At 37.5% G+C, this 12,811-nt stretch overlaps 1 protein-coding gene across 6 annotated transcripts in view; it reads left to right on the forward strand.

The window, feature by feature from the left end:
* The first annotated feature begins 1,521 nt into the window (after positions 1 to 1,521).
* The window catches only part of LOC110029801, a 24,670-nt gene continuing 13,380 nt past the window's right edge, over positions 1,522 to 12,811 (forward strand). For 3 of the 6 annotated variants that reach the window (XM_020732249.1, XM_020732250.1, XM_020732246.1), the window contains exons 1-2: positions 3,131 to 5,089; positions 5,745 to 5,857. In XM_020732249.1, coding sequence (XP_020587908.1) covers positions 3,218 to 4,930 — 1,713 coding nt within the window. In that variant the 5' untranslated portion in view covers positions 3,131 to 3,217 and the 3' untranslated portion in view covers positions 4,931 to 5,089; positions 5,745 to 5,857. Of the gene's footprint in view, positions 1,726 to 1,808; positions 1,914 to 3,130; positions 5,090 to 5,744; positions 5,858 to 12,811 lie in introns of those variants that run through there. The other 3 variants (XM_020732247.1, XM_020732248.1, XM_020732251.1) reach the window with 3 other exon arrangements.

The following is a 12,811-nucleotide window of genomic DNA, read 5'->3' on the forward strand; positions in this document are numbered from 1 at the left end:
ACACAAACGAATAGAGCTCCTGTCGTGTTCGGTTCGTTTGAAATAACGTGTGTTTGAAGTAGACTCGTGTTTGAAATAATTCTTGAAGTTATTGTTCGTGTTCGGTTTGATTTATTTGAAATATGTTTCAAATGTTTGAAATTTTCGAAATTTTCGAATTGTTCAAATTATTCGAATTATTTGAATAGTTTGAGATTTTACAGATTTGTCAAATTGTTCGAAATCTTTCAAAGTTTAAACCTATAAGAAATTAATGCTTAAAATTTTATGAATCATATCACAAATGCAAAATAGTCGAAGCACAACTCATAATAAAACCATAATATCATATCTTATCCATAAAATATTAAGATCTACAGACAAGATGTCAAATTTCACTCTAAAAAACTAGGTTTCACCCTAAATAAATCTAATAAAAATTATTAAAAAGTTTAAGTTAAGAGACGAAACTGAAAATAAATATGAAATTATAGAAATTAATATAACCTAAATTGCGAACCTGAAGATCAGATTATAATTTATAGTATTTTAATTTTTAAAATATGATAAATTTTAAGTATATAATTATTTTTTAAAAATGATACTTTTTTTAAGTAAAATTATTTTTAATTATTTTATATTTCGAACAATAACGAATACGATCGAATAAATGTATGTTTGTGTTTAATTCGTTTTTAAACCGAACAAAAAAAAATTGATCGTTTTCTTCTCATTTGCTTATCGATCGAATCGAACACAAACTCTCTGACGAGTCGAACACAAACTGTTCGCAACTACTAGAGTTCGACAACGAACTTTCTTGACAACTCTATATAAAACAAATGTTGTGGGTTGCTGCTGCTACGAGAAGGGCGACGTGGGAACCGGGACCACGTCACCACCTCATGCCTCGAGCCCCAAGTCACCAAGCATTAGCACCATGCTCGGTGGGGAAAGAAATAAATTTTTGGAATGAGAATCTAAAGTTCTATTAAACTGTTGTGAGAAAAGTCTTATAAAAATGAAAATGAAGAGTCTTCTTTAAGCGACATGGATGTGGCATCCCAAAACTATTCAGTTAAATATTTTTTTCTTCTTTTAACAATAATAGTTTAATTAATTAAAATTTATGGTCATGTTTGAATTAAGTTTGAGCCAAATGCAATTTTAATTCGAACAAATAAATTTCAATCAAATTGAACACAAATAGTCTTTTAACAAATTATTTGGAATACCAATAAAAAAAAAAAAAAATTGAATGAGAGGGACATAATCTTATTAATGTCATTTTATTGGTAAGACAGAGACCTTTTATATATTAGTTTTGGGATTGCATGGCAGATTTTATGGGGAGGTTTTGTTAGGCGAGTATTTTCATTGTAGATTTTATATTAATATTATGTAAATATCAGTTCTATACAATTGAATCAAGTAAATAAAAGATTTCAATGTTGAATTTGGTATTTCTAAATGAAAAAAAAAAGCTAAATTCCGAAGGAAGTAATGGAGGATTTATGGCAAATTTGTAGTGCTGTTAGTTTGTAATCTTCTGTTTACGGCAATTAAAGTTCTGCAGTTGTTTACACTTTACACAGGAACAGGGAGAAGCAGGAGAGAGAAAGTTGGGAGTTTGTGTGCGCCTGTGGAAAATGGTCAGAACGCAGAGAATAAGACATGGCTGTGAGTCTTGGTTTTTTCTACGATTTCTACTCCTAACCCTAAATCGCCCAAGCTCTGCGTTGCAAGGTAAGTCAATGATTGGATTTGAGCGAAAGACCTACTTTCTTTCCTTTCTTTTTGTTAGATTGGTTTGCCAAAGTTGGATTTTCGAGTATGGTGTCGGATGTTTGTTCGTCTCTGTTGAAATTTGGATGGGGATTTCCTAAATCAACTAGGTTTTGATTTGTTCATTGGAATCGATGTGCGGTGATGAGGTAACTTGGTTTTTTGGCTGAATTGCAATCACAGGTTGAGTGTATGGGGTTTTTTGATTCAATTGATGGTCTTGTCTGTCTCAGCTGATTGTGCTTCTTGACGCTCTAGGTTTATCTATCTTCTTAGTTTCCGAAAATTAGATTCTGAACTGGTTAGGTAGCCATGTTTCATCCGAAACTACAGTTTCTGGCACAGTTCCTACTGATTTATATCTGTTTTTATTAGGTGATGACTGGGTACTGGCACCTTAGGGTTTTTTGAGTCATGTTCTCGTATTGGTTTCTTTTGTTTTCCATTTCAGTATCCTTTCCATACTTAGGTCATGTAGCTTCTGAAACGATGAAAAGAAAGAGTTTTCATCTGCAACTGTAATTATAATAGAACACAAACATCTATGTTGAGTTCTATTTAAACTTCTCTATCTTTTTTTTTTCTTCTACTTTTGCAGAGCAGAAGCTACATTCATCTTATTTAAAATGCATATTATAGCAGCTCAATCACTGCACAATAGGACAAGTTCTTAGAGTTACTCGTTGGGTCTGCAGGTGAGCTCTGCAGCACTCTCATGCTATTCTTTCTATAGAATTTGTGATTCAAGGCAGTTGAAGTTATAAATGCACAGTTCCTAGTAATTAATTCAGATCTGTTCAGATAAACATAGATAATCATCATCTCTCAATTAAACACCTCAAGTGCTTGTGTTTCCTTATGGAGAAGAAATTCCAAAAGCCTATGTCATTGTTTTGATCACTGTTTAAGAAACGAGATCCATTACTTCTGCGCATACAGGATTTTGATTCCGTTGCTTCAGTTTTATTAACTGTTTACTCATTCTTAGCATTAGATGCCAAGTTTAGATGAAATTAACTGCGAGCCTTCAATTTTATTTTGGAAGACTTACATGCATATCACTGAATTCTAATTTATCTACTTGTCTAACACCTAAACTTCAATTTTTACATACATAACATCTTACCTATTTATGAAAGGTATATTTCACTTTTTAATTGTTAAATGATGTTATTTTTTATGTTATATGAAAGATTTAGGTTGTATAAATGTAGACATCAAAGTTTAGGTGTTACATATGTAAATATATAGGAATTGGGTGGTACGTATGTAAATGTCCTATTTTATTTTAGTCTATCTTATGTCTGCTGTAATCATTGCAGTATATGTTTGAACTTTATCTTATAGCCATCTGATTTTTTTGCAGGAATTTTTCTTGGCAGCTGAAACATTAATTTTCATTTCCCATTATTTCGCATGATTATTTCCTTTTTCTCGGGGGGCCCCTTGTGCCATGGGCGTCGTTAAGATTAGGCGCCAGGGGCCTAGGAAAGATGATCATGTAAAAAGTTATGAGCTTGTTCGAGATGATAGATTACTATCTGAGAAAGATCATAGTGACGATCCTGATGATTCTGAGACATCAGATGCTGGCTGTGAGCATGCCTTGGTGAATGATCAGACCTCCAATATTCCTTATGAGCTTTATGAACTCCCAAATTTGAAGGAGATTCTCTCTCTAGAAACTTGGAATCTGTACTTAACTGAAGAAGAAAGGTTCCATCTTGCTGCTTATCTTCCAGATATGGATCAGGAAACATTTGAGGTTACATTGATAGAATTGCTTGGTGGTGGCAATCTTTTTTTTGGAAGCCCCTTGGAAATACTATTTTGTAGACTTAAAGGCGGATTTTATTCGCTGCAAGTGACTTTCTTTAGAGAACGATTGAGATTCTTACAGGAAAGAGGATATCACCATTCCTTGAGATCCTATCATGACAGTTTATCTCAGAAGTTTGTGGAGATGAAAAAGGCCTGGAGCAATTGCGAACCTAGCACTAGTGTTGAGGAACGTGTTCAAATATTGAAAAATAAGAAAAAACAAAAGCCGGTTCTTTTGGTTGACCTCAATGTGTTTCCCCATGATGAGGAGCTTTCATCCAGGGGTGTTAAAAAGGTTATGGGACTTCCAGCACTGACGAAGCCAACATTTATGAAGGAAGAGGCGATCACTCATATTCCTGCAATGGATTTGAACAAATTGGCATTGAGCAACAGAACAAAGGCTAAAGGTGTTTTGAAAATAAAGCCTCCTGAGATGAACTCGTTGCCAAAGCGAGTTGTTCAATCTTTGCCTACAGAGTCTTCAGAACCGTTTAGGCGGCCGCCAAAAGGTGTACTTAGGATAAAACCTAAAGTCTATCACACTAGTCTAGTAGAAAGACCAAGGACTGCCATGGGTCCTCCTGAGCAGGGATCACCTAGTGTATTTGGTGTTCAAGCTTCTAAACCCTCCACTTCACGTTCTACATCCAAATGGCAAGATGAAAATATTTCTAAGAAGTTAAATTACGTGCATAAGTTTGTCAGAGCTGGAAGTGTTTATAAGGGATCTCCAACATGTGAACTTACTAATGATCGACAGAGTGAGGATACTCTAAATATTGGTTCTAGACAATTTGACAGTGCACAGAGCTCTTTGAGAAAGATGACAATAGTAAGAGGCATGAAAATGCCCTCTGATGACTCGAGTGATTTTAGAGAGTGCTTTAATGGCCATCAAAAGGGAGATCTCTGGCCACCTGCTACCGGCTTACACCAACCAGCTCATGATAATGACAGAAGGAAGCTAACGCCATTTCATACCAATGTGTCTGAAGCAGTATCAAGAAGCATGATTACTGCAGATGGTTATCAGGTTTTCCCAGCATATCCTGACCATTCGGAGCATCCATATAGGGATAAAAAGGATGGTGAAGGCGTTGAAAAAAGTCACATGTTTCCTATAACATATAAGAGGAAAAAACCACATACAAAGCTCAGTGCCTCTCAGAGTCAAAAAAAGATATCCACAGTTGCTAGCATGGCTATTCCTGCCGGAGCCAATTTTAACCAAGTGGAGAAAACTAAGGCTATAAAAATAAGAGTGAAGGGCTTGAATGAGTTCAACTCAAAGTACAAACAAGGGAGGCTGGATGGTCAACATCATGGTTGTCCTTCCACCTAGACGGCACTCATGTGTTGATAATGATGCACTTTTGATGGTTCATGTGTATTTCCGTGCTTCCGGTGGATTATCAAAATGGTCACAAGGGATGCTTGATCAGTTACGCCATGAAAAGTTTTCAGACACTGCTTTAATGACTTTCATGTCTATTAATGTGGTGTAAGTGAAATTTTGCGTGCAATTATAGATGGTGATTAGAATTAATGTTGTTATATGATTATATAGGTAAATAAAAATATCTACCTAGTAAATTCATCCATTTCTCTTAAATGATCTGTATTTTGTTCTGTTTTATTATATTGGATTAGGCAGTAGCAGGGACTGGTTTTTGTCGTTCAAATCTTGCTTGTTTGACAAGCTGGCCCTGCCAAAGACAACCTTTTGTACATCTAATCAAAGCATTATGATATTACTGAATGATCATATTATATTCATCACTTCAATATGCTGCAGCCTAACTAACCTGTTACATTTTCATTTGTCATTCATATTTATAAATCCAATAAACTAGATTGATTATTTTAGACCTAGCATATCGTTGAGGTGGGATCTTGCTTTATGCTGCTCCTGTAAGTACATATCTGTGAATCTTTTGCTCGTATTGATTATTTTCTAGCACTACAAAAAGGGGGCAACTTAATATTACGTTGCAATTTTTTATCTGCTTATTTTTGTGAACGGTTCTGTATCTTTTTTTTTTTAAATTCAGTTGATTCATTTTCCTTAACATCATGTTTACCATCCAAGTTGTTTTAGCAATGTAACTAGCTTTCATTTAATTTTTACTGTCTCTCATAAATGCTTTCCTTTTTAGCTCTGAATTTCAAATTCTGTCGTTGCGTTTCCTCTGTTTGAGCTCTTTGCGGCTAAGTTACATGAGTGGAATTGAACTTCGTCAGAAGTCAGGCGCAAAATTAATGCAAATTTGTAAGTCTTTTGTCTTTATTTTGCTCTAGGTCATTGTTACCGCCTTATGCCTTGCACTTGATTTATGCTCCGCAAATTGCGTACTTGTCCTCCTATTTCCACTATCTCATCGATATGTTTCTTTGACACCGGAGTAAACCAAATAACAATTGGAAAACTGAATTTTATTACGAAAATCAAATAGGAAATTACAATCAACATTTGGGAATCTGAAATTGCAACAACTGACAACACAAACTCAACTAGGGGTTGATCTGGGGTTCTGGGCGAGGGTTTGGAAGGTAGCGTGAGGGTGGATAAAGGCGGTTGGCAGTTAGAAACAGTAAGGCAGCTGTTTCCCAGTGCCGAGAGCAAGTAAGCAGAAGAGAGCGATCTGGGAGGGCTGTCCTGGGTGATGGCAGCAAGGATGGAGGGCTGAAATGGTGGCGGCAACAATGAGGAGGGCTGAACAGCAGTGGCAGAGAAGGTGGAGGACTGGAGCAGCAATGGCAGCGAGTAGGAAGGGCTGGACAGAGGAAATATGCAGGAAAACAACAAAAGGGCTGCTGTCGGGGTAGCCTACAACGAGGATGGAGGTGCGGCAGCCAAGTGGGAGGGACGTGAAAGGGTATAGGGAAGATACAACTAAAGCATCACCCGGAATCCTAGGATACAACTCTCGAATAAGAGAAGAGACACCGACGGTTGTCCCGACAGAAAACACAAAAAAACTGCCTTTCAAATCTATATACAACAATGACTTGAAAATAATGGAGGATACAAGAAAAATGCCAAAATTTGGTTAGAAATTAAATGGAGCGGCATTGATTTGGTTTTGCCTCACTCACATGACCCGAAGCATCACACTTGGTCTTCAGTTGCGGAAAAAACCCACGTGAGGGACGTGACATGTTGCTTTTTGACACCCCACCTCAGTTTTCACCTCCAATATATTTATTTAGTGCTGACTTCAAGTTTTTAGCTGTCACTTCACTTGTATACTCTGCTACAATTGTAATCTTCATGCTATCACAACTCTAGCTCTTTGCTATTGTTTTGGATCTTTCGATTGTGAAAATTTTGAAAACAAAAGTTCACTTCTTGTCCAAATTCTTAGACAATTTCAAGTGGAAATAATGAAAGAATTTTTACCTGTGGATTTCAAGAAAATTAAATTGAAACTTGTTATTTCTTAGCAGATTTGTATAAATTTGATGTAGTTTCTTGTTTTGAGTTCACTCAAACGTATAAATTAGGACAGAGAAAAATATTTTAATGATCGTGAACAGTCTTTTTTCACAATATTATTTCATTGACAAGCTCATTTACTTGTGATATGCCTCCAACTAATCTCCATTATCTGACACGAATCTCGAGGTATGACACAGATCTCAATACAATTTTTTAGCAATAAACATTCAAACTTCAATTAGGAGTCATCCAGAGCTCCGATTTCAACAAACTTAGGCTCTGTTTGGCGCAGTTGCAGCTTTCCAGCTTTTCAGTTGCAGTTGTGCTGCCCCAGGAAGCTGCTGTGAGGAAACTGCTGCGGGGAACAAGTTGTTTGTTGCAGCTGTGTGAAACCACCTGTGGGGCAGCTGTTTCTGAAAAAATGACAAGTCTGTCTCTGCTTAGTTAAATTGTTTGGAACAGAATAATGACAGCCTTATATATTATTAAACAGAAGCAAAAATTTACTTTACAAGCTAAAAATATAGAAGATAGACTTCTACAATTTTTAGCCAATCTCGGAAGCCATAAATTTGATACTTTTAAGGAAAACAAAACAAAGAAGAAAAAGCCTTTAAGAATTTCATTATAGAAACTTCAAATCACCATGCATTTGTAATTGGTGAAAATAAAGAGCCTTTGTTCGATCTTATTAATATTCTCATCCTTTCCATCAAATACCAAGTGAAGAAATTTCTACATAGATTTTCTAATGGGCTTCTGATGTGACTTCATGAAACACCAATAAATTTATATAGCTGAATTTGGAAAATCAAACAACTTTAGTGTTAAATTTTAACCCAATAAGATGGGGACAAATTTGGAGGAAAAAAGTTTACACACATAGCTATATTACTAGCCTAAATTTGACACGTATTTCCAAAGACAATACAGTCTTATCATAGTACGTTTAGAAATAACTAAAGGATAAAATGATTTCAACAATAACAAGTTGAAGAACCAAAACATTACTGCCTTTTGAACACAGGTATTCCCAAAGCAGAAAAAAATAATGGCTCGCCATCAAGCACACAGAAATTCCCAAAGCTTTTGAACGAACCTATGCAAACGTTTTTGAAGTTATAACTAAAACATTCATGTGATACACCATAAGATCCTTGGTTAGAGGAAACTCTCTTATGGATAGTACGAGAACTCAATTTTATGAAGTTTTTGGTTGCCTGCTGCTGCTCTCAACTCAAATCTTTAATATCACATCAAAATTAGCACTATTATTACTTATTAAAAGTGAAGTACACTAATCCATGCATAGGTTAAAGCACCAAATGCTATGTATATAATATGAAAATTTAGGAATGATAGATGTAAATCCATAAGAATTGTGTGCTACAAATGTAAATTTTTCAAATGATGCATACTCTGCTTTCCATTCCAGAACAAAGGCGTGAGAACTTCAAAAACAGAAAAAGTTATCTATGATATTGACTACAAAGAAGAATGGTCAATAAGTAAATACAGATAGTAGTGCCTGATGTACATACGTGGCAACAAAACTTTTGATAAATCTAAAATGCAGGTTAACCAAAAACAAGTCAGATTAGATCACAGTTAAAAATTACATTTCGATCCACTAAAAAGAATAAGCTTAGGGATCACTATTCATGGTTCACATAACTAAGGAAAAAAAATTAGGATATCTCGAGCACTGCTGCAAATCAAGAAAAAATAGCCAAACAAAACATTTCCAAAATCAAATGTAAAAGCAATTACCAAACTTGTTAGAATTAGGAATCAAATTCTGCAACACTCTCATCTTCTCATTTATTCTACTTCTCCTCCTCTGACTTCTCCTCTGACAAGGAAGCATGAAGCTCGAAGGGTTTAAAAAATCAAAGAAAAACCAAAAACAGGAAATCAATAAACAAAATTGCCACCTTTTCCGACAAATTGTGAACTTCAACTACTTTGCTCCTCTTTGCTGCGGGGTCAGGAAGAAGAACGGGGGTCGGGAAGAACAAGGCGTGGGGTCGGGAAGAAGAACGGGGGTCGGGAAGAACAAGGCGTGGGGTCGGGAAGAACAAGGCGTGGGGTCGGGAACACCAGGCGAGATGGCCAGACGACGCGGGAACACCATGCAGAACGCTAGGGTAGAGGGCTTGTTTGTGCCAAAAACAGGGGCAATGTGGAACATTAGCGAGCCGAAAGCTGGGCCGCAAGGGTCGATACCGTGGTCGACTTTCTGCTCGCTTTGGCTTCCTTCGGCCGCGAAGCTAGGAGCCAAACAGGAAAAAAACTTCGCGGTTTGGGGTCGCGCCGCGTGAAAAAAGCGGCCCTAAACGGAGCCTTATAGTCAACTGCACGACTCGATGAGACAAATCTGATGATACTAAAATTGTTCTAATCCAAGTCAGATCAAGCTCAGATCAAGCCATTAAATCACTTTCAAAAGCTTTCTGAGCATATTTGGAAGTTCAAGCAGATGTTGAATTCGATGAGCATATAGTCGAATCGAACGCCCTGACAAGAAAAATCCAACAAGCTCAAAATCGTTCAGTTCTGACATCGTTAAAACACTCAAATGTCCATCAAATACCGTATGATCAAAGAAAACTCTTTAGACCGTCTGATTAAAGTGGTTCATATTTCTGCAGTAATTGCACTTAGAACTCTATAAATAGAGCCTCAACCCCCTCTCATGAGAGGGAGGAGAGTTTGAGATCTAAGGAAGAGTTTGAAGCTTTGAGAAATAGCTGAAGTCTAACACCACCATCGTCAATCGTCGACGACCATCACTGACCTCCGTTGATCACCACCAACTTTCGCTAATCGTTGTCGACCACTGTTGACCGTCGTCAATCACCACTGACCTTTGTTGACCACTGCTGACCTCTGTCGTTCACCGCCTCCGACCGCCGCCGACTGCCCAGACCGCCGTTGATGTTCCACTGACCACCGTCGACCGTCGTCGATCACCGACAACCATCGTCGACCATCACCGACCGAACGCCATCCGTTACTATCAACTAATTCATCAACACGTTAATGTTATAATTTGAAAAATCTAGCAACTCTTTCACGTTTGTGGGATAAATGGTTTCAACTGTAATCATCTTTTTGTAGTGAAACTCTTCAACTAGGTTAGACCCCGTGATTTTTCCTTTTCTAGGTTTTCCAAATAAAAAATTCTGATATCTCTACTGATTATTTTATTTTATCTGAGTGCGTGTTAAATTCTCGTGTGATGTTAAAACAATAATCCATTGCTCTACAACCATGAATTTTTTAGCACATATCAGTTTAGTGTCATCTGTGGAAAACAAAGCACCATTCGATATTGTCTTCAACTTTGAGATTTCAAGCCACAACTTCATTTCCCAATGATTTAAATCATACAAATGGAAAAAGAACCTTATTTGCATCTTGAAGATCATCTTTGGAGCATTCTTTGATGTGGGGGGCAACCTTCATTGCGGTTTCGAAAGGTAGTTCATGTTAATGTCCCGAAAACGTTTGTAGTGGGTTGTATTCTTGCATCATATTCAAACTTAAAGTCTTTCAGAACTTTTTCCAGGCTAGGGTGCAACCTTCAGTGCAGTCTCGAACGGTTGGTCATGTTAACATCCCGGACACGACTGTGGCAGGGTAATCATCCAACATTTCCTTTACATGGCAAGTTTTTGAAAATCGCTCTTAAACTGGGGGCAATATTCGTCGCAAATAATGTTTTCCCAATGCCCCCTTGCCGCATTAGAGTTCCACTTTGATCTGCTCAAGAAGCTGATCTCCACAAGGCTTGATACATGGCTACTTTATAAGTTCGTGTGGAAAAATACCACGCTATGGGGGGGGGGGGGGAAAAAATTTTGCAGCAACTAATAAGTAGTTAAACATTATTTTTGAGTATGATTGCAACCATATTTTCGAGCAAATATACGGTCCATTGCGACCTTCACCACAATATCGAGAAATGCATAACATTTCTGACACCTCATTTTGGGCTTAATCGATTCCTGGGAGACTCGATCCGACTTCTTCCATCATAGGCTACAGTCATCAAGCAGAAACTTCGACTAATAGCCTCAAATATTTCAAAATTTTTTGTTGGATTTCCTTCTATCTCTTCCATAATAGGTTACGATCATCAAACAAAAGTTTTGACCAACAATCTAGAATATGTTAACTATCCTCAGTTGATTTCATATGACTTTATTTGTTATGAGTTATTGACATCGAGCATCTTCGGCTATACAATTCAGGACGGGTCTTACATCTTTAGTGGATTCTCCTTTCAACTCTACTCCAACATAGGCTACAGTAAGCACTTCTACTAACAGCTTGGGAAAAGTCAAAATTCACAATGGAAGAGAAGGTCTCCGCCAGTACTTCTGGAAGTTGAACCCAAGAGGCAAGACTCGATAGGAAGATATGGTACCCCTGGAAGTCGAGCCCAAGAGGCAAAACTCGACGAGAAGGTATGGTTCTCCTTGAAGTCGAACCCAAGACGCAAAGCTCAATGGGAAGATAGGATACCCTTTGAAGTCAAGCATAATATGCAAGACTCAATAGAAAGCTATCATGTCTCTGGAAGATGAGCCCAAGAGGCAAGTTTCAATGAGAAATTAGTAATGGGTAGGGGCCTCACTAGAAAAACTCCAAGAGAGCAAGTGTTTGGCAGAGTCTCCAATCAAATACCTCAGAAGACTACAAGCCTCACAAGACACATGTACATCAAAGAGCTAAAAAGGCTACAATTCTCAAGGCACATATACATCAAATACCCTCAGAAGGTACTGTGGGTATAAATGTTACATTGTATAAATGTTACATTAAGCAATTGAAAGGCTACAAAGACTAACATAAACTTGTATAAGGGCTACAACAAATCATCTTTTCTTTGAGTGGAGTCGGCGTCACCTCCCTGAAATTGATGTACTTCTAGTGATCGTCATGTGGCCTTCAGATTTCGCCACCACAGAAACATGAAAATCTTTCCCTAAAGCGCGACGGGAAAACTACATTTCTTCATCACTTCTAGAATGTGCAAGAGTGACACGAGAATCTCCCCAGGAATGCGACATCAGCGTGAAAGAAGATTTTTTTGATCGCGTACTACGCAATATGGAGACGACTTTCTTTTGCACCTCAACTAGAAAAAAAACCCCAATGCTCGTCTGCTATGCAGGACAGAGATGACTTTTTGTTGTTTCACAATGCGAAAGAAGATATCATTGCTCGTCTGCTAAATAGGACGGGGACGACTATCCTCTCCAACGTAACGCAAAAGATCTTGTTGATTACTTGCCATATAGGATGGGGACGATTTTCCTCTGCACCGTGAGACAAAAGAAGATCCCGTTCGCCTTCTATGCAGGACAGGGATAACTTTCTGCTGCACCTCAGCGCGAAAGAAGATCCCGTTGCTCACCTGTTACACAGGATGTGAACGATTTTCCTCTGCACCGCAAGACGAGAGAAGATTTCGTTACTCACCTGATGGGGACGACTTTCTTTTTCTGAGAAATCCTAGATCAATGCTAGGCAGGGATGGGGACTCCACCTCTACCCTCTTCTTAATACTTATTTATAGGCTTATAAACCACATGTCCTTATGACAAAAAAATAATTTCAGCCATTATTGAAAAAAAAAATTAAAATATGTTTTAACTTGTCATTCTGTCATCTGACCTTTGACCTTCCGGCTTCCACCTTGTGCTTCCATCTCTTAAATCTCTATATATAAAAAAGGAAGGAATGGTTATATATATATATATATATATATATATA

Source organism: Phalaenopsis equestris, unplaced genomic scaffold (assembly GCF_001263595.1).
Source record: "Phalaenopsis equestris unplaced genomic scaffold, ASM126359v1 Scaffold000606, whole genome shotgun sequence".
Classification (NCBI taxonomy): Eukaryota; Viridiplantae; Streptophyta; class Magnoliopsida; order Asparagales; family Orchidaceae; genus Phalaenopsis; species Phalaenopsis equestris.